Below are 25,877 nucleotides of genomic sequence, written 5' to 3' on the forward strand. Positions count from 1 at the left end.
GCTATCTCTGTGTATTATATGCTAAAAAGCAGGAAAAGTGGTGTGGTGGTTAATTAGAAATGTATTGGGCAGTGTGGGATCTGGGCATGACGTAAATGGTATAGAATAAGAGGTGGATATTGTCCTGCTTTCGGCTGGGACAGAGTTAATTTTCTTCTTGGTAGCTGGTGCAGTGCTGTGTTTTGGATTTAGTGTGAGAATAATGTTGATAGCACGCTGGTGTTTTCAGTTGTTGCTGAGTAGTGCTTATCCAAAGTCAAGGATTTTTCAGTTTCCCATGCTCTGCCAGCAAGCAGGTGCGCAAACAAGAAGCTGTGAGGGAGCACGGCCAGGACAGCTGACCCGAACTAGCCAAAGGGATATTCCATACTGTAGAATGTCGTGTTCGATATATAAACTGTGGGAGTTGGGTGTTCACCTGTTGTTTCTGTTTGGAAAAAAGAAACGCTTCTTTGCAAGGGCATCACTTTCCCAGTGCAGGGTTTAACAGAAGTTTCATCTGTTCAGACCCTTTTCTTCTCTGGGGTCCTGCAAGGAAGTAATTCTACTGTCTGTGCCTCTGTCCTTTTTGATTTGCAGTACCCCTAAATGCTTTCTGATGGAGCTGTGAACCCTGCATGGTGAACTACAGCCTCCTGCAGCTAGGTTTTCTTCTCTTCCTTCTTTATAGGGCCCTTTGTGTAATGCCATAAGTAAATGGGTTGAAAACTGCTACGTTACAGTGTTAGAAGCTTCTGCAGTTCAGACAGCTTCTCAGAGTGACTCGATGATTTCATGAGCTGTATGCAATTTAGAGTTTTACATTGCTTCGAAACTGCTCGGGAACTTGGGGAGAGCGTAGCAAACTACAACGTTAGAATTTCCCAGGAGCATCTTGAGTGTTTCCTTGGCCATTGCTCTATGCAGCGTCTCACTTTTGCTCTTAGCTTGGGAATGGTGGTCGCTGCTTCACGGAGAGAAGAAAATTCACTTTGGAGAAGAAAATGGAGCTACATGCAGGGTCTGGGGAACGAATGCTCGTAGGACAACTCTGTCTGAGCTGGGTCTGTCATCAGGGCGCTTGGTGGTCCTCCTCTGCCGGGGAGAGCTGCTGGTTCACCAGTGGAGGTGGCAGGCACAGGGTACGCTAACGCTCTTCGTATAATACTGTGGTATTTAAAAATGAACTTTAGGCTTTGGGGTGAGAATGAAGAGACCTAGCTTCTGCCTAGAAAATACTTCACTTGCTAGCATTGGAGAGCTGTCTATTTGCCTTGGGTAGATGTGTTTAATTTTGAATGAGATTTCTCAAATTCTGGTCTCTTAATTGCAGACTCTTAAAACCTTTGATTTCTGTTCATCAGTTCTCCAGTAGGCAAATCTGCTTTGTTTACTAGGAGTTAGTTATGAAAACATTATTAAAAGGCAAGCTAAAATTTTACTTGGATTGGTTGTGATGGCAAAACCTGCGGGGGGTGTGTATTATTTTTTCTTGTAAGATAAGAGTGTGGGTATCTGTGCCTGCATCTAAGGGCTTGTCAGTTGTTGGAGCTGCTGTTAGCGTGATGGGTAAGAAACTGACACCCACTGGGAGTTGTAAGCTGCCATGCTGCAGTTTTCCCTGTCATGGGAGCGGTGGGAGGATCTGCCCACGAGACCGCGACTCTTGCTTGAGCTGGTATTTGTGATATTAGCTTGTGCTTGCTCTTTGGTCTGTGGCCTCGACCCTGCCCATGTGCACACTGCTTCCCCCGCTGCCCCAAGTGACCACTTGTTGGGGTTTTTTTAATTATCAATTTTTTTTTTATTATCAATTTTGTTCAGTTCTCTGTGCTGTGCAGGAGTGGTTTAGCCAAAGTGATGTGCAAACCCGAAACAGTCTTTGGGTGCCGCCAAACAAGTTTTTATTCTGGCAGAGCAGAGTTGTCAGGTTCTTAGTTACAGGAATGCAAAAAAGAGAAGAAAAGGACTCCAAAAATAAACACAGACTGTGAGTGTCCTTGCCGTTAATCCGTGGCCTTGGCTGCTCATTAGGATCTCCTCCAAGCTACGTTCCCTGTAAGGGAACAGAGGATGCTGCTACCCAGGGCTGTGTCCCTAAAATGCTCCGAGGAGACCTTGCGGGGTTTTAACCCTGGTGAGAGAGGAAATGGTTTGACTCGCACCTCTGTCGGCAGCCTTTTCAGAAGGGGGCTCGTCCCTGCTCCTTTCGGGGGGATTTTAATGCTTGCCCAAAAGTTTAGAGTCTGTTCTTAGATGTCTTTTTTTGTTTAGTAGGTTGGTGTGATGACTTTGGCACTTCTGGGGGCGGTGCTGAATGATGATTTGTAGCCTGCCTGTGAACAGGTATCTGAACAGCAGGGATCTCTGGAGGACAGTCGCTTCTGCCTTTGTTTAGCTCATTCTCGGAAATTTAATTGATTTTTAGCCCTAAGCTTAAAATATGTTGCAAATTATACAGCATTCATTTCCAATACAGCGTAGCACCATCGGGGACGTGATGTGTAAGTGCCAAAAGCAGCTGTCAGCCATAATGCAGAGCTGTTGTTACTATGCGTGGCGGTGACAGCCCCCAGTTCTTCCTGCTCCTTGCAGTTAGGTAATAAAGTGCAAATACAGAATGCGGACCCTCCCTGGCAGCTTCTCTGACGCTGTGTTTTCACAGCAGGCTAATGAACTTCATGGTCAGCAGCTTCTCTGAGGGCTGCCAGAGTGGGGATGTTTCCTGTCTCCAGCCTTGTCCTCTCCCTTCTGGTTCTGCTCCGTCTCAGAAGATGCTTTCTTGAGCCAGGTCACCTCGTCGGCGTGACCCGAGAGCCGTCTCTCCTCCCTGCTGAGGTAGTTTCCCTTCCGCGAGGTGAGCGGGTTGAATTGACTCCCTGGGGAGTGTGTCAGGAGCCAAGCCGGCACACAGGGAGCAGCAAAAGGAGGATGGCGAGGGTAAAGACCACCTTTCAGCAAGATCAGCTTACCCCCTCTGAGAGCCAGGCCTGATTTTTACAGTCCTCTTGCATGTTTTGGCGAGCATGCTCATTCTAGCCTGGATGGTTGTCTTGCTGTCCCTGTTTTTCAAAACTGAAGACCTCATTCTGTCTCGTGGAAATTTGCTTTGAACCTGCCTTTAGGCCTCCCAGCTGATGCCAGTTTGCTCCAACATCACTTGTGCCTTGCCGCTGGTGTGGACACCTGAGCTGGTGCCGGAGAAGCCTCCTGCTCCTCCCCATTGGATTTTCAGCCTTGATGTTAAAGAAATCCTTGTTCTCAGGGAATGGCCTGTCACCATGAACGTCACTTGAGCCAGGCTCTGGAGCGCTTTCGGAGGGCTTCGTGCATGTCCTGGGTCTCTTGCTTTCAGTATCTTCTGGCTGTCCAGCAAGTTAATCGAGGTTGGAGAGGATTCACAAGCTGCTTCTTCCAGAAGCTTCTGGACTTACGCGCAGGAGAGCTACATGCATCAGCTGAAGGCATACAGCACTTGGGAATCGACAGGAGGGTCTCCTGCTCTGCCAGAGAAATGCAGAGAGCATCAGGGAGCTTGTGGAGAAGGATGGCGTGTGGACGGAGAAGGGAAGGGAAGCTTGCAGATGTTCTGTGATTACTCTGAGGTTTCCTGCTGAGCGACCAGACAGCAAGGAGCCTTGCTTGCTCAGGTTGCCAGAGCTTTTCTGTAGACTCAGCATCATGGTCCTCCCGGAGAGGCCTGTCTGGGGCTGCAGGAAGAGCCGGGAGCTCTGGGAGGACGCTGCTAATGTCGCACCTTATGGCGAAGGGTTGTGGCACTGTTCTGCCGACTGACTCCGTTAATCGTGGTCTCTCGCTGCTTCCGTAAAACCTGCGATATTCTCTTGGTGAAAGCCAGTGATTTGGAGGGTGCCGAAGCCAAGCTGATGCTCTTTGGCTGGTCTGCTCTTTGTCCATCTGTGGAAGCAGTGGCTTTGGCAAGGGAGAAACCCTTTAGATTCAGGGGAGGTGTTACTGCTTGCTGAACGTTTCAGTGTTTGAAATACTTTTGCCGGAGGCTTGTATTTTTATCTTGTGAAGTATCCCGGTTTGTGACTGTTGTGTTTGACCAGCCTAGGGAAGTGATGGGAAGACTGATGGCTCCTGAGATGATGAAACACAAAATGGCTTAGGACGTGTTAGTGTCTGGGCAGAATTCAAGCGTAGATGGTGGTGGGATGATGAGGTGCCTCTCCAGAGCTGTGCTCCTGCTCGCGATCCTGGTGGTTATCTGCAGCTCCCTCCAAGAAGATGCTTTTAGGAAGTTGGAATGTAAGAAGTCTCGTCCTTGGGGCTTAAAAAAATCTGCAGAGGAGTAAAGACAGCCTCTCTTGAGGACAGGAGAGAGAGAGGTACTGAACTGTGAGCCAGCCCTGGCGCCTCAGCCCGTGGAGAAGTGTTAATCCGGTCTGAGCAACAAGGTGCTGAACTGAGTTGTGCTGTCCCAGCTCCCTTCGGGATCCAGGAGCGAGAAAGGCCACTGCTTCCACCACCTGCCTGTCAGCAGATTGCAAAGCCCCGTTCTTAGTGCCTCTCTAGCTCACAGGGCTCTGTAAATATTAGGCTGTCCTTGTCGGATTAGATTTCCTCTTAATGACTTCCAGCGTTCTGACAAGCTGTGCTTTCTTCCTTGGCAGCCCCAGTGCTGAGCTGAGCCGTCCGACTCTGCTCTTGGAGCCCCTGGGGAAAAGCCCGGTGGCCTGCAGTTGAAGGCCAGGCTGAAATGTTTATTTTCTGCTTTTATAATCCAGGAAGCCCCTTCAGTGCTGCTCTGTCAGAGAGTCCCTGCTGTGGCACCGAGCGCCTGAAGCAAATCCGTCCTGTGCCAAATCTGGGCACTGCCTGTGCAGCGAGGCAGGGAGAGCTGCTTAACTCTTCCCTTCCTGCAGGGATTGCACCTGGAGGCTTTGCCTTGCTCTCGTCCCTTCAGATGCACGGTTCGGAGCACCCTCGCAGGGCTGTGGGCTGCAGTACCATATCCAGCTCCTCTCCGCTTCTCCATCAGCACCTGTCAGTGAACCTGTGCTCATTTTCCTTCTTCTCGGTGGCTCCACGCTGCCTTCAGCTCAGCACCGCGCAGCCACAGCAGCAGGACCCCAACCGTTTGGGGCTGATGCGTTCTCATCAGCAAAAGCGCATGTGGGGACCGGACAGAGGAGCCCCTCGGTTCAGTTCTCACTAGCCCTGTATTGCTTTTTCTCCTCTCCTGTGGATTAATTTGTACTCGTATTTGCCACACCAGTCTGAAAGAGAAAAGCAGCTGACAAATTCTTTTGTGGTGGCCCAATTTCTGCAGAGTCTTCTTGCCTGTTGTCTGCTGGGGCTTGTTTCTAGCAGTCACGGAAGGAAGGAAGCCCCTGTTTGTGCTAGCAGCAGCTCGTGGCATCAGTGGAAGCGTCGCTTCTTGGCGCTTGGTGCCTCGCTAAGTCACCGCGCCAGGAGAGCGGCAGATCTCGGTGTCCCCAGCCTGCTGTGCTGGTCCCTGCCCCAGCCCGGTGTCGGTGTTACCGGGAGGGCTGTGCTCAGCCGTAAGCCTAGGTCGGCGCAGGGCTCCGTGCTCCTGGGGGTGACAAGCCAGCTTTCACACACACCGCACTACATCCTCCGGACAAAAGCTCTGCAAAGGAAAGCCGAAGCAATAAACAGCAAACCTGCTGAGTTTGCCTGGTACTCCGGCAAGCTGTCTGTGTCTTGAGATGCGTTAGTTCTCGAGTCTGGTGTGCGAGCGAGACTCTTCCCATGGCAGGCTTTGTTTTTTTGTGCTGTTAGCAGTTCTGTCAGCCCCGTGGAATGGAACAAAATTGATGTTTGCCCGCAGGGTGAAAATTTCAGGCTTGTTACTTGCACTGACAGTCTTAGCATGCGTTACCTCTCCTCATCCTCAGGCCTTCAGCTCTCACAGCAATACATCTTATAGAGATACAACAGGCTGGCTGAACAGCACATCGGTACTAGAAGACAGGGACGTGTAGGGCCAGGTGACAAGAGAAGGTTAGTAGCAGCCAACTTCTTCAAAGCACTGCGTGTGACGTGGCCACCGAGGTTCTGTCTCCTGGTTTTGGAGAGGTTAGCAGAAGAAGACTTGACCTGGTGGAAACAAGACAACGTCCACTCTGCCAAAGGCACCGGGCTGTGGAAAGATCGCTTTGTCTCCAACTGCGATGGGCCCAATCACACCCAATTTATCCTACAGGGAGGATCCATGTGAGTTCCTCCTGGGTTCCCAGCAGCAGGCATGTTTCAGATACAGACTGCTGTTCAGATAGCTGCTTGCACAGGCTCGGTTACATAGCCCTGGTTCCGTGAGGCTGGCTGAGCAAGGTGCTTTGTCCTGGCCCTGGTAGGAGCTGCTTTACTGCTCTTGTTCGGAAGGCATTGATTTGGATCTTCTTACATCTAAGCTCAAACCTGAGGCGTGCACAGGCGTTCGCTTAGCAGTGGGCTGCGATTGCTTGAGATGCTGTCTTGCATCTTGTCGCTTGCAAGAGGTTGCCTGAGAACGGAAACCTCTTAAAATGCAACAGCTGGTAATGAGGTAAACACGTGTTTTAAGCCCTTAAACTGCCACAAGGCTCAGCTGGTCTGACAGGCTTCTTGGAACCTGAGGCCCTGCTCATCAGAAGGAATTATGTGGCTTCATCTTGGCTTTCTTCACAAGCCTGGCCTGTTGTTTGTCCCTAAATCAGCAGCGGTTGGTGTAGAGGCAGTGGAACAGCTGGAGCTGCTGCAGGTTGGTGTTCACATGTGTGGAGGGGAGGTGGAGGACAGGTCCTGGAGAACAGCCCACGCGAGTACACTGTGGCTCGCAGGGGTGTGAGTTTGTGGATCCCGTTTCTAGCCCTGTTGCAAGCTAGATCACTGCTGCTCCCTTAGGTATCGTTTTTCCATGTGTAAAACTGAGGCTTTAGTTGTTTTGCCTCACAGGGTGAGCAGAGCAACTTGACAGTATTAGGCCCAAGAACCATCTTGCTTTAGCAAAGGAAGAGATGACGCGTGTGTGGTGGTTGCTTGCTTTTCCCCACCCTGACCATATGATCTTAGCAAGGTCGGGGCTTGGCACCGAGGAGCAAGATTCTCTCACTATTTGTGTGCACATCCCAGCATCTGGTAAAGCTGAGAGAGAAACCTGGCAGCCCCTCTTCTGAACATGAGGGACAGTTGTTGCTTTGGGCCCACATAAGTGCTGTTGCCACAGCTCCCTCACCCCTCTGCTCTAGGGCTGCTTCCACGTTAGGGTCTGTTACCTGTTCGCTCCAGCCCTGACCGGCACGTCTGGCCTTGCTGCTGCCCGTCCTCCCCCTCACCTATCCAGCTGCTCATAAACCCGCTCTGTCTTTGCAGCAGCAGCTCCCGGCTGGTGCCCCCCCTCCCTCCAGCTTTCCTGCCTCTGCAGCTCCACCGAGGAGATTCTGCTCCTCTGTAGCTGGGAATCGCTGGGACAGCAGGGACCTTTCTCCCTTCCTGCTGGAAGATTGCAAGCCAGGAGTTTCTGATCTTTTCTCCACAACCAAGGAGGAACTGCGTGGGAGCACTTTGAGAACTTTATGGTGGGAGGCGAGCAGGTTTTGCTTAGGGGAAGGGGAGCCAAAGGAGCTACTGATGTTTTAATCCAGCTTCTGGTGGCTGTTGGTTTGAGGAGGAGAAGGAGGATCTAACTGGACCATTAACGTGCGCTGATGCTTATTCTGCTGGCTAGCAAATGCAGTGGGGGATGCTTCCCTTACCGATTCAGCTAGTCCAGGCAGCCGCTAAATAGTCTGCCTAGCTGGTCTTTCCGAGGCTGTCTAGTATGGATGTCGTAGCAGCGATAGCTTAAGGAAGTAAGCAGGACTGGTGTAGGCAGAGGCAGTATCTTCTATTACACAAGTTTATCTAGCTGGAGGATGTGGAAGAGCTTTGGGATAGACAAGCCTTCTTCAGTTCTGCTTCTCCTTCACACCTGAGGGGCTTGTGTTCCTGAAAGGGTATTTCCTTTCTCGAATTTATAACTAAAGATATTGCCTCTCCTTAGCATCTTTGCTGTCATAAGACTCTCTTTCCAGTCAGGTACGTGATGTGCTTTTTGCAGCATAACTGGGGAGAGCTGGCTCTGCCTGTGCTGGAAAGCTGTTATCTCGGCCTGGCCAAGACGCGGAGAGGCTTGTGCAGCACAGCAGCGTGGCGCTTGTGTCTGAGCAAGCGTGGTTTGCCTGCCATCCCGCACGCCTCTTTGGTGGTGTAAAGTGGAGGGCTCCGAGGATGTGGCTCTCCTCAAAGCCTGTTGGTGGTATTCTCCCTCTCCTTTGTGCCTCTCCAGTTTGTGGTCTAGTTTAGATTAATCCTTTTTTTCTAGTTCCTCTGAACTCTTCTGTTGAATTTACCTGTTGGAGTTTGGGGTAGAGGAATCCCAGCTGATCCGCATGTGGGGGCCAAGGGGTGGATTTGGGAGGGAGGAGGTTACAGGTCTCACTGCTGTGGGAGGCTTCAATCTTTCTTCCCTTATCCCCCTCCTTACAGCTAAACCTGTTCTCAAGGCCCATCTGTGCTGTCGAAACCTGCCTGCTGTTGAAACCCACCAGCTGCCCCAGGTCTCCCCTCCAGCGACCAAAACTGCCAGAAGTGGGGTTCGCCGATGGCTGTCGGGGATGCTCAGCACTGCCCGACTCCCCTCTGAGCCGAGGTCTGGGAGTGCCGACTCCTGGATCCCCACTAGCCGTGGATGCCCGGGGTGGGGGCCAGGCGGTCCTCGTCCCTGAGCCCTGGCAGCAGCTGGGGTGAGGGTTGCTGGCAGGGCAGTTTTGAGGGGTTTTGCAGAGTTTTGTGGTGTGTCCGGCATTGCTTGCCGCCCTCTGGTGGAACGAGTCTTTCTGCACGGGGCTGCCTGGGCGCCGGAGCAAAGTTTCGTCGTTATTCCCTGAGTCCGAACGCAGCCCCTGCGAAGCTAAGGGGACCAGCCTGTCCCTGCCTGCCCGGCTGGCTGGGACCCCGGCAGACCGATACCCGGCTGCGCGGAAAAAGCCTTTGTGTGCGTCAAGGTAAACGTACCTGGAAGGTGCAGAGAGGTGTTTCCAATAAGCCTGCAAGAGAAGTGAACGGTGACCACACTCCCCTGCGACCAGGTCTGCTGGCCCCTCTGCTCCTGGTACCTTTTGCTTATCCTGAAACCCCCTTTAGAGCCCTGTCTGGTTCAGACAGACCCTTTTCTGGTAAAATGGTTTTAGTATTCAGTGTGCATTCACTGTGTCCCAGGTGGCCTTTAGTCAAGTATTATAGGGTGCTGGGTGTGTGATTGATGTCCTAGCTGAGGTCTGTCTTATTTTCCTGGCGAAGCTTTCTTGAAGGGTTTGAACTTGCCGACAGACATGCCTAATCCCTGGATGCTGGAGTCTGGTTTGCAGACGTGCCAGCCAGGGTGAATCTCCTGAAAGAAGCCTGGGCCACATCCTGGCTTGTGCCAGCTCTCGGAGTAAACCCAGGACCTGGGGAGCCCGTGGGCCTCTGTTTTTTCTCCCTAACTGCGTGGACCGAGAACCTGAGCATCACTGGGGTAAGAGTGGGAGTGCTGGAGTGACTGCATGCCACCTCCTGGCACGGCCTTCACTCTCAAGGACACTGGCAGCTTGTAGCATCAGCAACCCACGTTTGCGGCGCAGGATTCTTCTCTGGTCTCATCGTGGCGGTGGAGAGAAAGGGGGAAACGAGGGAAAGATGGAAACTCAAGTCCAAAGCCATTGTAGCGCCAAAAGCCTGGAAAAAAACTTATCTCCAATCTCCCTTTTTAAAAATTTTTTAATAAAGCCTTTTGTTTTTGCAGTAATCTCATCCTCTTGCCGGCCCAGTATTTTCCAGGCTCTCTCCCACCCCTCTCCCTGTGGCTCGGGGGAGCTGCACTGGTGTGTACGTACAGCAGAAGGTGATCACACACTGTGTGGATTTTACTGCTCCCATGAGGGACGTTTTCTGGGGCTGTTTTTCCGATTATTTCACTGAATCCTCCCGTAAACCCGATCTAGCCAGGGTCCCCATTCTCCCCCTACCCCCACTCCGAGTGGCGCGCGGGGGGAGAGAGAATCTCTTTTCCAGGGAAGGATCTGTAGCTTATTCGGCACCCACACAGCAGGTCAGCGAGTGGGCGAAGTCTGATGCTCAGTGCTGTCTGATTACCCGTGTCTGAGGAGGGAATTAATTCCTGCCTGAGGCATGCCCCGTGCATTGTCTCTCTGACGGGAGCAGAACATGTGGCCCGTGGGACAGGACAAGCTCGGCTTCAGTGCAGGTGTCCTGCCCGCTGCGGGTTCTGGCCTGGGAAAAAATTTGGGATAACCCAGGCTATAGAGGCTGCATTCAGCTCCTTGTCAGTGGGGTTGGTCCCACCACTCCTGGTGGGTAACCTCAGTTGGACACATCTGGCACGGTGTGTAGTACATGTGATGGTGGGAGTCTCTTTATCACAGTGACTTTGCCACCTTGGGGGCTCTGTCTGCAGCTTGTTCCTGCCCTGTTCTCTACCCAGGTCTCTTCCAAAGAGGTTCAGAGTGTCTCCAAATGTGCACATCACACCAAAACTCACCAGTAACTTCATATTACACAGGCGAGATGGTTGTGTGCTTTACCCAATCTCAAACACTTTGTCCGGCAGCTCTGGAGTCCTGAGTTTGGACGTGGTGGAGCCCATCGGTAGGCAGGACCTTTGCTGAAGTTCGGTGCTGGGAAAAGCCTGCCCTTGTGATAGCACCATGCACTTGTCCTGCCAGATAGAGAGAATGGTGCTGCTGGGTCTGTCCTTACTTGAGAGAGAAGGCTCTGGGATCTATTGGGGATCTGATGGAGGGCAGAGAGACCTTGGTGGGCTGGAGAAGATGGCTGACAGGCACCTTGTGAAGTTCAAGGGTGATAAACGTTAAGTCCTGCACCTGAGACAGAATAACCCTGTGCAGCATGGCCAGCAGGAGCTGAACTGCCAAGGACTAGCTCTGGGGGAAAGGACCTGGGGGTCTTGGGGACAGCCTGGGAGTCCGCACGTGTCCTCTACAACACCGACCGACCACATCTGGGGCTGTACTGGCAGAGGCACAGCTGGCAGCACTAAGGATGGGGTCCTTCTCCTCTGTTTGGCACTTGAGACCCGTCCGAGCTCAGGGTCCAGTTTGGGGTTCCCCAGTACAACACACTGACAGGCAGGAATGAGTCTAGCAGAGGGCACTGAGATGGTTGGGACTGGAGCACGGGACATGAGGAGGGTCTGCGAGCTGGCTTCTTCAGCCAGGAGAAGGGAGAAAGAGGGATCCCATTGATGTCTGCAGCTTCACAAGGGAGTGCAGAAGAGATGGAGCCAGGCTCTTGTGATGTCTAGGGAATGGATGAGAGGCAATAGGGACAGGGTGGAGCAAGGAAAATTCTGGTTGAATGTAAGGAGTGTTCTTGCCTACAGGAGTGGTGCAGCCCTGGAACAGGACCCGGAGAGGTGGCGAGATTTCTGTCCTTGAAAATACTCAAAACTTAACCAGACAAGATCCCAAGCATCCTGATCTAACTTTGACCAGGAGGTTGGATTAGAGTCCTCCAGAGGTCCTTTCCAGCATAAATTTTTCTGTTTCTGCGATGTGAGTTTGGGTGGTTTGTGATGAGCTCCTTACATCCTAAGCCTGGAGCCGCACTGGCACTTCATCCTTGGCTGTTTATGTTCTGACTGATGCTCAGAGGAAGCAGTGTTGCTGGGAAATCCTTTCTCTGTTCTGCTTGTTCTTGCAGGTTGGGTTGTTGCAACTTCTGTCCTGGTTGCGTCTTTCCGCGTCTCAGTAGCATTGAGCTCCAGTGGAAAAGAGGGACAGAGAGTCTTGAAATAACTCTGGAAGATGGCTGGGATATCATAGAATCATGGTTGGGTTGGAAGGGACCTTAAAGATCATCTAGTTCCAAGCCCCTGGCCATGGGCAGGGACACCTTCCACTAGACCAGGTTGCTTAAAGCCTCGTCCAACCTGGCCTTGAACGCTTTCCAGGGATGAGGCATCCACAGCCTCTCTGGGCAACCTGGTTCTGCGTATCACTACCTTCATCGTAAAAATTTCTTCCTTATGTCCAATCTAAACCCACCCTCTTTCAGTTTAAAACTGTTGCCCCTTGTTCTGTCACTACAGGCCTTGGTAAAAAGTCTGTCTCCATCTTTCTTATCAGCCCCTTTCTATATTGAAAGGCTGCAAGAAGGTCTCCCCGGAGCCTTGTCTTCTCCAGGCTGAACAACCCCAACGCTCTCAGCCTTTCCTCACAGCAGAGGTGTTCCAGCCCTCGGACCATTCTCATGTCCCTCCTCTGGACCCGCTCCAACAGGTCCGTGTCTGTCTCTTGCTGGGGACCCCAGAGCTGGACGCAGTGCTCCAGGGGGTCTCACCAGAGCGGAGCAGAGGGGCAGAATCCCCTCCCTGGACCTGCTGGCCATGCTGCTCTGGATGCAGCCCAGGGTACGGTTGGCTTTCTGGGCTGGAAACGCGCATTGCCGGGTCATGTTGAGCTTCTCATCAACCAACACCCCCAAGTCCTTCTCCTCAGGGCTGCTCTCAATCCAGTTATTGCCCAGCCTGTATTTGTGCTTGGGATCACCCCAGCCCATGTGCAGGACCTTGCACTTGGCCTTGTTGAACTCTGTGAGGTTCACAGAGTCCCACCTCTCAAGGCTGCCAACGTCCCTCTGGCTGGCATCCCTTCCCTCCAGCGTGTCGACCGCACCACACAGCTCGGTGTCGTCGGCAAGCTTGCTGAGGGTGCGCTCGATCCCACTGTCCCTGTTGCCACCAAAGATGTTAAACAGCGCTGGTCCCAGTATCAGCCCCTGAGGAACACCACTCGTCACTGCTCTTCTCATATGGAAGCTGCAGAGGGAGAATAATTTTGGGCCCAGTGAGTGAGAATGCAATTCTTGTGCAAGCTAAGCAGCTGCCAGAGAGCTTCTCAGGCAACCTGTCCTCAGAAGAGAGGTGATTGACTTTCTCTCTTTGCAGTCCCAAGTGAATGTAAGAGCACGCTGCTTAATGAGCGCTTTCCTTCCTTCCTTCCCTCTGCAATGTGGTGTCCCAGAAGATTTGAGTGAGAGGTTGTACTGCACAGTGCTGTCCAGGTTGGGGCATGGAGTGCTTTGTGGTGATCTTGGACATGGCAGCTGTCTAGATGTTAGTGGCAGCTTCAGATTTCATTGCCCAGCACAAGGTCTCTGATGTAGCGAACACGAAAATGCAAAGATCCACATGATAGGATCTTACTAAGCTTTTTTTTTTTTGTCTTTCAGGCCAAAGGGGCTCCCAGGAAGAGCAAAATCTTGGAGGATGATTCGTCATTGAAGGAAAATGAGAATCTGCTTGCTCAGAATGAATATGAAGAAGACAGCTCAGATGAAGAGGTAGGACCCATTGCAGTGTTGTTTGGGGGTTTTTTAATATGTGGATATGAGGTAGAGGTGATGGATGGATTTCCTTCTCCATGTTGGCTTCTGTGTGATCTCGAAGGGAGGGGATACGCTCAAGCAACATTGTCCCTGTAGGGGAATTGGCCAGACTGCTCTTTGCTGCTAATGCAAAGCAGGCCAGAGGCACCAAGTCAGGGCTCTTAAGCAGACTTTTGGTGAGGGTACGTTACTCGAGTGCGTCGCTTGGAGCACCTGGGGCAGCCAAAAGGAACGTCACATCCACCTTGGAAAGGACAGCGCTTCCCGTATGGGAAGAGCCTCCCTTCCACTCTTCCTAGAAGTCGTACAACAAGCGCTGTCTTTGCCCAGCCAGAGCTGGAGCTTTCAGCCCAGGGTCAAGAGAGGGTTTCTTCAGCTCTTTAAAAGGTGACTGAGCCTCACCTTCGGCTCGTGGGGTTGCGTTCACTGTTCAGGGATCTGCCCTGCTCTCAGAGGGGACCTCTCCGAGTTTCGCGCATTGGAAAAGTTTGGAAACCGTTTGCGTGGAAGATAGCAGGATCTCAGCAGTAAAATGCCCCTAGGGTTTGGTTGTTCCAGACAAACTTTGTTGCCTTTCTTAATCGTCTGCTAAATCAATTAATGCGATTGGCGTCAATCAGCTGTTTCAGTAGAGCACTGGGGTTGGGATGGAGGGATTGCCAAGGGCTGTGGGGGCGTTTGGATCTGGCCCTTATTGCTGGGGTTTAGGTTCACCTGAAAGGGTACTGGGTAGCCTCATACATGACTTGGACAAATGCTTGGAGAAGCCTCCTGGGCGCTGGTTAGGTGGAATGTTTCAGGCTGTCTCCTCCTTAACCGCTGAGAAATAACAGAGCACAGAAAATCTTGCATGACCAGGCAGGTGGAGAGCCAGCTGGTGCCTGCCACACACCGCAAGTGCACTGAACGAGGAGCTCCGACAGCTCGCTCGTGTGGGGTGCCTGGCCGCTGTGGAACGGCCGTGGGTACTTGGGGGGAGTGTCGGGAGTAACGACAGCGTGGCACCTGGGGCTTGCTACGGGAGTTTTCTGAGCAGGGACGTCATGAGCGGGACTCCGGGCTGCGCACCCAGCTTCAGGAGAGCTCTTTGGCATCACTGACAGTTCAGAGGGTCTAGGCTTGCGTTTCCTGGTGCTTTGAGGGATGCGTCTGTTCCCGTTTCAGTCCCAGCGGAGGAGAAGGGGGAGGATTGGGTGCCTGCTGGCCTTTCTGGTCGAGCGAGGGCCCGAAAGGTTAGATGTTAGAGGCCCACCTGGGCTAGCGCTGGAGCTGCCGGCAGTCCCTGCCCCCGGGTCTGGAATAGAGATTTAGAGAGAGGGGAAATATATGACTATAGAAAACATACACTTGTGTAATGTCTCCAGCATAACCCAGGAAAAAAACCCTTTCATGCAGGAATTCAAGGTCGCTCTCTCCCCAGCTGGTCCTGCTTCAGGGCCCCGGTGGGGGGAGCGCTGATTCAGAACCTGTTGACATCAGAGCAGCTTCCAGTGGCTTTGTTCCTTGTTCCCCGTTCCCAGCCCCCTGCCCTCCCTCTGTAATTGCATTTATCTCTCTTCCATAAGAACCCTGATGCTTCTGCTTCCTGCGGCTGGGATGCGCACACTGGGTGCTTTGTGCTCGCTTCCACGAGGAGCATCGCCCAGCGCTTGTCTGTTGCTTTGTGGCCGGGAGGGGAGGGCAGCATCCCCCCCGTTCAGGCAGGGGCAGCTCAGACGAGAACAGGGCCAGGAAAACCCTTTCTTGCTGCAGATAGGATCTGTATTTTTTTAATTTTTATTGTCTGTTGAGACCTAGCCTGCATCGCAGCCTCGTCCCAGTTAATGTGTAGCCTCGTCCTAATTAAAGTCTTCATGAAATGCGATGCTGTGCTGGTTTTGGCTGGGATAGAGCTGATTTTCTTCATAGTAGCTAGTACGGTGCTATGGTTTGGATTCGTGCTGAAAACGATGTTGATAACGCAGTGACGTTTTAGTTATTGCTGAGCAGCGCTCACACAGAGTCAAGGCCTTCTCCCGCAGCCTGAGGTTTTGGTCAGCCTGGCCGGGCTGGGAACCGCAGCAGCCAGTTTCGGTGCTGGGTGTTGCTTCAGTTACCCCCATCACTCGTCCCTTGTCCAGAGGCAGCTGGTCCGCAGGCCAGCTGTGTGTTGGGGGGTGGCTGGGTGCAGAATTGGGCTTCGGAGGGTGCACAGCGTGCCGCCTGCGTCCTCCCACCCCTGCTGACCGTGCCACCAGCCTCACATGGCCATGTTGCTTCACCGCCTCTAAGTCAGCCGGCAAATGGCACTGTTTTGCAGCGGGACCGTGAGCTTGGGGTGGAACACCTCCGGGGTTTGCGATCCCTGATAGTGGAGGGTCCAGATCCACCCTTCCACCAGAGGCAATGGGATTCCTCTGGATGTCCCAGCCCAGGGGTTAGCTGCGTGGCATGGCCCGAACCGGCATCTTGAGAGCAGAGCGGGGAGAGCCGTGAAAGCTGGAGCTGGCATGGCCGGAGTACTCCCCTTTCCTGCCGGATTTGGGGGTCCCAGCCTTTGTCCGTGAGTCAGGGCAGGCAGCCGGGGTGGTGGGGCTCTGCTGGAGCATGGTGCAGAGCTGCAGGACCAGATTGTCCCTAGGCTCTGGTCACTGCTGGGAGCTCTGCGGGAACGGGCAAGAAATTTGGCAGCCTCTGGGTAGAGGTTAAGCCTTGTGCTCTCAGACTATACCTATCTCCGTGATAATTATCTCTGACCTGATTGTTATCTTTAATGGTAGCAGCTCTACATGTTATTGATAGGTGATAACCCCCTTGTGCTTGTTCATGCCGTGGCGTTCAGCAGCAGCATTGAGCTCCAGCAGCCGGGCGCTGCTGTGGGAAGATGTCCCAGTCCCCTTTGGCCCCTTCCCCTGCCGTTCTCCCCACCGGTCACGCTGGTGGGTGCTGCTCAGCGCAGACCCCAGCCGGGAGCACCCTGGGTGCAGCGCTTGGGGTGCTCTCCCAATTCCCCTTTGCCTGGCTTCATCTACAAACCTCTAACAGGGCGCCTGCGACCCTACAGCCTGCCCTATGGCTCCGTTCCCAGTGGCGCCCGCAGGATTGCTCCCTAAACCAGCGGCAGTTTGGGAAAATATCCGGTGCCACCGCTAGCACGGCCGATGCCCCGGAGCACGCCGCCGCTGTGCCGGCTGTCACTCACCCGCCGGCGGCTGGCTCTGAGCTTGCGCGTTCTCCCCTCCGCCTGTGCGTGGGCTTCGGAGCTCTTTAATAAAGAATAATAGCTCAGACCTGCTATGCCCCTGTGTTTAGCACAGACTAAATTTCTTCTAGCTGTGCTCCTGCTCACTTGGCAGCTGCCGGTGCTCAGCCTGGCCGGGCGCCCAGGCCGGTCTCTGCCGTGTGCTCTGAGCAGAGACACAACAAAATAAATCGGTTTCCTGGCCGGGGCGGGTAGGACAGCCCGTGTCACACGCAGGACCCTTTCCCGGTGCCCGGCGGGCAGGGTCCCCGCACCGGGTGGCAGGAGAGCCGCGGTGCGGGCGGGCTGGCCGCCGTCCCGGTGCCGCCGGGGAGCAGGTCCCCCCCACGCCAGGCCCCCGCGGCGATCCCTTCGGAGCTCACCGCCGAGCGTCCCTTCCTCTCGGCCGCTCGGAGATGAATGGCCGTGAGCTGCAGAGGCTGTCAGGGCCTCGCTGGGAGGAAGCAGTTTGGGGCTTTTGTTTGGTTCTGTTTCCTCCCGCAATGACTATTCCATATGTCAGTGGATAATGAATGAAGGCGCGTTGAGTGCTCCTCGGTGAGCCGGCGGCTGTTCCAAGCCCACTTCCCTCCTCCGCAGCGCAGCTGACCCGGGCGGGGGGGTGCAGCGGCTGGCCGGGCTGAGGGAGCTCTTCTTTCAGTAGCTGATTAGCCAAGAGAGAAAAAAAAAAAAAAAATTAAAAAAAAATAAAAATCCTGCAGAATGTGCTGCTGGCAGACAGCTCCTTCAACTCATCGCTCCGTGTGTGTGTGTTTGTGTGTGTGTGTGCGTGCGCTTCCCGACCTGCCTGGCTCCAGCAGATGCTCCAGGCTTCCCACTCGCCAGCTGCATTAACCGCTCAGCAAATCTCCCCCGCGAGCGTGTCTGGCCGGGCAGCCGCGCGTGCTCGGCCCCATCTGACGGCCGCGAAGGTGCGAAAGGAAGGGCCACGAGGAGACTGGGATTCGGGCTCGGAGCGGGAAGGGCGGCAGCGCCACCAGGATGGAGCTGAGCACGTCAGAGCTGGGAGAGGAGGGACCCCAGGGGTGCTGTGCCACCAGCCCGGTGCGCTTGGCCTCTCTCCAGTGATGCAGGAGGAAGGTTGGGGCTCCTTCGCTCCACTTTTTGCCCTCACAGCTCTGCAAAAGCTCACGGGTGCCCCGGGGCACAGCCCGGAGGGGCTCTGGCCCCAGCCTGGTGCTCCCGGACTGTGCCCACCACCGTAACCACCACTGCACCCCGAGCCGGGGCGCCGCCCGCTCCAGCTTGCCCAGGGGAAGCATGTGAGAGCAGGTTCGCGAATCATGCTGGCTGCTCAGCAGGCAAGTGTTTCTGCTGCTGAATTCAATACTTTTTCTTTTCCTGCCCTTTTCTGTTGAGGGGGAGGCACATCCTAGTGTTGCTGTGTCCTTTCCAAAATGTGCCCGTTCCATCTCGGGGAACACTGATGCGCTGCGGTTGTTTTATACGCTGATAAGGGAGTAGGGCAGGAAGATTTAGAGAGAGCTTCAAATCCAGTGAAGAGATTGCCCTAACCCGCATTTACCTGTGCTAAAGGATCTGGCTGTAGGGGTAGCACGGGCTCCTTCATGCCTTCCTGGGCTCCCAAGGAACCAGTCGCTGACAGAAACAAAGTTCTTGGAAAGTACGCAGTGGAAGTGTCTGCTGCTGTGCTCGGCATCGGGAAAAGGTTGGAAATGGGATGCAAGAAGGAAAGCACTGAAAGCTTCGTTACAGCCCATCAGTGAGGTCCTCCAGCTGCAGTGCCATGCCCCATTTCCATTATTCCGTTTTGAAAAGAGGTAGGGAGAGAAAAAGGAGCTCCAGAGATGGATAGTGGGGATAATTGGTGGCCTGGGGGGAATCTACAGATGAAGAGATGTGAAAAGACAAGATTTGTGTAGTTTGGAGGCGAAGCGGAGTCTGAGAGGACACAATAACAGGATGTAGAAGGTAGCACGGGGGGATATTTGACAAGATGAAAAGGCATCGGATTTAAAACTGAAATGGCAGGAGAGGGACACGCACACCATGCGGACAGATTATCTTACACACTGCTGGCCTGCAGATTTCATGGCCATGAGGTGCCGGTGGTGCCAAAGGCTTCGCAAACATTAAGGTTTGCAGATACTAATGTGAATAACAAGAACATCTGGAGCTACAGCGTTTTAAAATAAAATCGACACTCTCGGGACCTTGTGGATCAAAGCCTGGTCCCTAAGCCATGCCCCCTGGCGAGGCTCCCTGCCTGCTGCCCGGGGGCAGCTGGTGCTGCTGGGCGGTGGGAGCCTCTGGAGCAGGCTTAGGTGATGGGATGAAAACAGCAAAAGGCAAAAGATGGGGGTGTCCGGGAGCCCTATCACCTTTCTGCTCAGAGGAGAGGAGGGAGGTCTCTGCAGTGCTGTTGGCAGCGGTCTTCTCTCCAGCCAGACCTGACCAGTGTTTGGTCAAGTGCCACCACCGAAGGTGGTCTTCCCCGCTGACCGGGGCGTTTGGAGTTCCTGTGGATTTCCCAATAAAAGGCATCGTACAGGCTGGTGTAGAAACCTCAGATGCTGCACTTTCTGCTTTAAGTGCCAGCTGGATGGAGACGGAGAGGCCCCAGCCTTGCTTCATGCCCCTGCCTGCCATCTTTCCCTGCTCCCCACTAAAGAGGTGGGAGGTTTTGGGACCAACCCTGTGCCTGCGTTTTGGTGCTCGGTGGCCATCCTCGGGGCCTGTGCGGGATGGCAGGGCTCACCTGGGAGGGGAAACGTCCGCAGCAGTGAGCAGCTCGGGCACTCGCTTGGGTTTCTAGCGTTTGCAGCCAAAATAGAAAGTTTCCGTGCGCTGCGTGTGGTGGAGGGTGGGGGAACCAAGGCTGGAGCTGCTGGACTGCCGGGGCAGAGGCAAGCCCATTCCCCATGCTGCTGCCGGCGATGGGTCGGCCCTCACCGTCCATCTCCCGGCTTCATCCTGGCCTCGCTGGGCTGGCGCGTGTGGATGGAAAGTGGGCTGGCTCCACGCAGCCCCTTGGCATGGGACCGTCCCCGGCAGGCTGGCCTGGCAAGGGTTTCTCTCCAGGTCAGGATTAGGAAGACCTCGAGGTCCAGGAGAGGCTGGTGGAGAGCAGAGGGGAAAGCCACCAATTAACGGGTGCTGATACAACCGTTAAAAAAAAGAGCTAAATTACTCTGTCTTTTGGCTGCCCCAAACTTGATATTTAAAGCGTTTGTAAAGCAGCTCAGTTGGGGCAGGAAAGGCTTTTTCCTTCTGGAAGGAATGACATCACCGAATATAGTTAAACGATCAGGTCCCTGACCCAAAGAGAGCGAGAAACCCACAACAACTTTCGGCTGATGAGTGGAAACTTTTCTTTCTTTCTTTCTTTCTTTCTTTTTTTTTTTTTTTTTTTTTTCCATTTGCTTTCCCCCTCTGCGTGCTGGGTCTGCCCACTCTGCTGCGGCTCAGCTTACGGCCCGTCCTTTCCAAAGCGAGCTGACGTCTCTCCGAGCAGGCTCCTGCGATCGGGGCAACCTGGGAGCTGAGGGGGGGCTCGTCTGCCTCTACCCCACGCTTCGCCCTGGTCCAGGATCCTGCTGGGAACTGAAAGGTTGCGCTCACGCTCGTGCTCGTGGCACAGCGCGGCAGAGCGTCGCGCCGAGGCTGCCGCCGCGGCGTGAGCTCACCGCTGCCGACAGCGTCTGCTCAGTGGGGTTGAAGTTGCCTTTTGGCGGTGCTGTCTGCATCCCGTTTTCCCTCCTGAGGCCTGGCCGCAGCATCACGTTCCCTTTGCATGGGGCTGCCAACTGCTCCGTTGGCAGTGCAGGCTCCCTGCCAGGTACCCACAGCTTCCTCGAGCAGGCAGCAGAGGCAGGAATCGGCCTGCCTGCAAATCCAGGACGGATAAAGCTGAGTATTTCCCTGGCCCCAGATTAGGTAGGGGAGCCTTGCACCACCTCTCCCGCTCTGGACAGCATTGTCCCGGGGGGACTTGCACCACAGACCCCCCAAACTCAGCATGACCCGGACCGTTCGTGCTGTGCTCTGGCTGCCCGCAGCGCCTTCCACCAGCCTTGGCATCCAGAGAGGCAGCGAAAGGCGCGCCAGCCTCCTGGCTCTCTGTTCCCGCAAGGATGGCAAGTGCAGCCTGCTCTCCCCTCCCTGCCTTTCTGAGTGACTCTGATCCCTCCGCTGACTCGGCTGGCAGAGCCTTCCCTCCGGGAAGCCAGGGATCCTGGTTATAGTTCAACCAACAACTTGTCTCCTTCTGGAGGAGCGGCCCGTCTGCGTGCCTCGGAAGCGTGGCCCTCGGCCAGAAGCGTGGGCATTTGCCTCCGGGCAGGGACCTGCGCGGCAGCGCCGGCGCGGGGGTCACTGCTCCGCTGCCCCGAGCTCGGGAGCTGGCCTCGGCCTCCCTCCTCTTCAGGCGGAGGGGTCCGGGGACATGTGCATCTCCAGACCTGAATCGCTGGCCGCTGTTCCAATGTCCCACTTCATTAGGCTCGGCTCCGCTCCGGGTACTAGAGAACGTGCAGAGGAAGCAGGAGGCTGCTTGGCCAGTTCAGGGGACCGGGGTGGGTTGGTTTGTTAGTCCAGGGCTAACGCTCCAGCCCAAAGATTATTTTCCTCAAGCCGTAACGCGCCGAGCAGATACTTGCTGCCCGTTTATATGGGAGGTGCTGATATTTGCTAACAGAGACGCACGCATCTCCAGCAGGGAAGGCTTTGCAAATCTGTTTTCCGCTCCTGGCGACGGTGTCCAGTGCTTCTTGCCCCAGTGCCCGCATTTGACCCCGCATCTCCTGCTCCTCTGGTCCTCGCTACCCTGGTGTCTGTTGGCTGAGCGTGGTTTTGCCTGCGCTGTCTGGTGCCTGGTGCGGAGGCAGGCTGCCCTTTGTCGGAGAGCTTGTGGTGTGAACCGGAGAGCTTGCGGTGTAAACTGGCACCCCTCCGTGCAGCTCCTGCGGGGATAGGGCTTGTGCATTGATCTCACCCGGATTTTTGTTTGGCTTTTACAGCCCTAACTGTGTCGGTGGTGTCAGGGAGCTATTTGGGAAGATTCCTGGGTTTGCTGTGGTGACTGTTGATTCCTAAGGTAGCGCTCAGAAATGTGGGTTTAAGTGCGTATACATATATATATATGGAAGGCTCTTTGCAAACCGATATTTCACTGCCAGACTTGGGGCTGACGGCTGGCTCCCGAGGGAGCTTCAGAGTGGCCTGTGCCCGCGAGGATTCCTCTGAGCACACGTCAGCTGGGTGTATCTGAAAACTTAGATCTGAGGCCAGAAAGGAGATACTTTGGAGTTGGCAAGAAAGGAGAAGTGTCCAGACAGTCAGGGCTGTTGGGAAGAGGTGCATGACTCAAGTGAAAAACAGCCCGAGCACCCTTATTTTCCTCAGATGTGTACTGTCGAGCGTGGACGGGCAACCTGGGGGCAAGCACGGCATGGGAACAATTATTTGGACTTTGGACTTTGCCTTCAGAGAGCTGTGCTCTCAGAAGGCTTTTAACGTATTAAAAAGGAAAAAAAAGCCTGTTGAACTCCCAAGCCATAAACAAGCTTGACAAAATAGCTAATAATTCAGTGCCAGCCAAAACCCACCAAAACGAACCAAAAAACAAGTGCTGATCGACCTCGCTACCCTGGTGATGATTTCTTCCTCGATGCTGCCTAAAGGCGATACAGGGGCACTGGTAGCAACAGCCAAGTTGAAAATTTGGCCTGGTTGGTTTTGGTGGGGTTCGGGCTTCAGCCGTGAAGCACACAACAGTGACACCGGAGGAGGGGAAGGGATGTGGAAGTCATCCAGCCCGCTGTGGGACAATCCTTGGGATTTGCAGCTACAGCAGACCTGCGTGCAGCAAGCACACAGCGTTGCTTTTAAGTCGTGGCAAAGGGAACTCTGTGGATGCCTGGTGAATTAAAATCCTCATTCAAAGCCAGCCAGGTCAGCTTATAAATTCCTAACCGTCTCCTGGGGGAAAGGCAGGAGACCTGCGCTCAGCAGGCAGAGCATTTAGAGCAGAGCTCGCAGGTGAGGAGGACGGGTCACCTCGGGGTTGAGACGCTGCCCTGGGAGCTGGAGCGGTGAATTCGGCCGATGCTGTTGGTCTGCCCTGGGCTTCCTGGGGAAAGGGCAAGGTGGGGAAAGGGCTTTCCCGTGCAAAGCCTGCACCTCCTTTCCCCGTCACGGAAAGGGTGCTAACGCTTCCCTGGCCTCTTGCCCCTTCTCAGGCTGTCTTTGGGGCCAGATGTTTCTCACCTGTGGTCTCTGGGTGCTGTCTTAATCCCAGTAATGGGTGATCCAGGATCAGGGAAGCTTTAGCTCGGCCGCTTCGCCGTGTCCTTGGGGCAAAGAGTGCCAGCTCTGCCCGGCACGGGCTGCTGCGCGCCCGACGCTGGGCAGGGATGCTCCGTCGCTGCTCTGTCACCTCCGGGCTGGGGGCAACGTGGCTGCTCTTAAGTCCTGGGCTTGCAGACCTGAGTCCGGTCCTTCCTTCCTCTCGCTCACGGTGCTCTCACAGGCTGGCCTCGCTGGTTTTTTAATTTTTTTTTTCATCTCTCCCTATCCAGTAGCACAACTTGTCCAAAAAAACACCGCTCAACTTAACTTCAATTCCTGGAAAAACTCTGGAACAAAATAATCAACCCCTTTGCAAACCTCTGGAAGATAGCGACCGGACTTGTAACTGCCAACATAGACAAGTCTGTCAAAACAATCTCACTTCCTTCTGCAACAGGGGAGCGACGTCTGAGCGGGGCAGGGCGGTAGGTGTCGGTGGCAGGAGCCTCGGGAGCCTGCTGGCATTGCCTCCTGTCTCTTTCTGTGGCTTCGTGGGAGAGTCCGGGTGACACTTTGGCACGTGGGTGCCCAGCTGGCAGTGACTGTTCGTGGGGCATCAGCATCCAGGATTCGTGGGGAGGCCGGCGGGGTGCATTCGCAGGTCCTGCCAGGGTCTGCGCTTGTCTGTCACCTGCATCATGACTTTTATGAATGACCTGCATGGTGGAGCGGCGGGCGTGCTTATTAAAAGACACAGTGGTAAATGGGTAGGGAGTATGGTGGAGGACAGCAGCTACCCAGCTGTACCGCCGGGGAGATGGTGTCCTGCGAAGGAGAACGCAGGCTGATTACGAGCGACAGCATCGCGCTGTTGTGAAAAAAGTGAATGCTGAGCAAAGCCACCCGAGCAGACTTCTGCTGCAGCACCCGCGCAGCATCTGCTCTGCTCAGCGTGGATGTGGTCTTGGCTGGAAAGGGAGTCCTGCTTCCATGCTGCTCCTCAGGAGAACAGGGCCCTAATCGGAGAGCACGAAAGCAAGCACTGAGAAGTTCTCCCTTGGGTTGCGATCGGAGGTTTTTAGCCTGAAGGAGAGATGTCTGAGAGCCAATGTCCAGTACTCTGCTCCCCAGTACAAGAGAGACATGGACTGACTGGAGCGAGTCCAGCACAGGGCCACCAAGATGCTGAAGGGACTGGAGCATCTTCCATACGAGGAGAGGCTGAGAGGGCTGGGACTGCTTAGCCAGGAGATAAGGATGTCCTCCTCCATGTGTGTAAATCCCTGATGGGAGGGAGTGAAGTCGAGGGAGCCCAGCTCTTCCAGGAGTCCCCATGGCCGGGGCAGGGGGCAAAGGGCATAAATTAAAACCTGTGGAATTCCATCAGAACATCAGGAGACACTTGTTGACTGTGAGGATGAGCGAGCACTGGCACAGGTTGCCCACCGAGGTGGTGGAGTCTCCATCCCTGGGGGTATTCAGAAGTCATCTGGACACGGTTCTGGGCAACCAGCTCCTGGTGACCCTACTTGAGCAGGGGGTTGGATGATCTCCAGAGGTCCCTTCCACCCTAAACAAACCGAACCCTGTTCAGTGAGTCTGTCAACAGGCTCGTTCCCGTGTGCTGAAGGTGGTTCAGGGGGGTGCAGGACAGGGTGTAGGAGACCGATCACCTCGGCTGAAGCACACGTGTGTCTTCATGTGTGCACTTGTGTGGTCTGGTGTGCTTGGTAGCACTTTGCATGGACAAACCTCCATGTTGCTTCTAGCCTTTCCTCTCTGCTGCTGTTGCTGCTGCTGCTGTGTTGGCTTTCTTTTAATCCCAATGTGCAGCATTTGGGTTTTTTTTCTCAAGCGGGGATAAGGTTCTGGACCTTGGCTGTTCTGCTGGGTGATTAATGAAGGTGGGTTTGGGGGGCTGCCTTCCCCCAAAGGGGCCTTTTCTGGCCGTGCCTATCTAACGGGGCAAAGTCAGCAGTTGCTGGCTCTGCTGCAAAAGTGCTGTTGGGCTTCCTGGAGCAAGCCCTGGGGTTTTGGCAGCCCATGGGGGCTCTCGGGCATCCCTCTTCCATCCCCATAAGAGGCGGTTAGTGAGAAGAATTTTTAGAAGGACCTTTTGGCCTGCAGTTGGGCTGGGTGTTGGGGACGTGGGGGGTCCGCCAGCATGGCCCTTCCTGTAAGCCAGGCCTGGGGATCACGCACAGCGTCCCAGGGCCCAGCATCCCTCCGGACAGTCACCGGGGACGAGAGAGTGGACCCCTCCCTAGAGAAGGGTCTCTGCCTGCTTTTGGGAGAGCGCGTGGGCTGTCAGCACCGCTCTGCAGAGGCAGGAGCTGTCCCGAGAGCAAAATCCAAGGCTCTGCATCCCTTGGGGACGGTTCTTCCCCAGTTAGAAACACAGAGCCCGTCCAGGGCCAGGGCAAAAGGTTGGACCCTCGAGCGGTCCCCGAGCTGAGCCGGCTGCGCTCCGGCCCCTGCAGTAGCCGCTCCGCCGGGGCCCCCGGCGCGGTCGGAAGCGTCGGCCTGTGCCTGCGCTCGCCTCCGGGTCTCGGCTGTAACTCTAGAGCGTGTGGAGCCGCTGCCGAGCGCCTGTTTGTGTGTCCGGGAACCACGCGTCGCTTTGCTCTGCAGCCAAACGCCGTTAATGGCTTCTGCCGGCTACCGAACCGACAGCTGCCAGAGGACTTGGCCTCGGCCCCCCGCTCCCAGAGCGTGTCCCCGCTTCCCTCTGCATCCCACCCCAGCTGCAAGGCTCGCTCGCAGCCTGTGCTCTGGCAGCGGGGCTCTTTCTCATGTTTCCTAAGCTCCGGAGCGATCCCTCTTTGTTTAGGAAAGAGCCTCTCCCGATGGCCACCGTGTCTTGAAAATCCCTCACGGCCGAGGCGAGCCGGCGAGCCGGCCGCTGCCCTTCACCCAGGCTGGGGGTCCTGGCTCTCTCCATCCTGCCTGCCGGCTCTTGGGGAGCAAACTGATCCCGAACCCCCTTTTCCTT

The 25,877-nt window shown here is 54.8% G+C and overlaps 1 protein-coding gene across 1 annotated transcript in view; it reads left to right on the forward strand.

The window, feature by feature from the left end:
- Window positions 1–25,877, forward strand: part of BOP1 (BOP1 ribosomal biogenesis factor) — a 67,927-nt gene that overhangs the window by 2,462 nt on the left and 39,588 nt on the right. The window contains exon 3 of the mRNA XM_049820171.1: window positions 13,240–13,350. Within this exon, the coding sequence (XP_049676128.1) occupies window positions 13,240–13,350 (111 nt within the window). The remainder of the gene's footprint in view (window positions 1–13,239; window positions 13,351–25,877) is intronic.

The sequence above is a fragment of the Accipiter gentilis genome, chromosome 2, assembly GCF_929443795.1.
Source record: "Accipiter gentilis chromosome 2, bAccGen1.1, whole genome shotgun sequence".
Taxonomy (NCBI): domain Eukaryota; kingdom Metazoa; phylum Chordata; class Aves; order Accipitriformes; family Accipitridae; genus Astur; species Astur gentilis.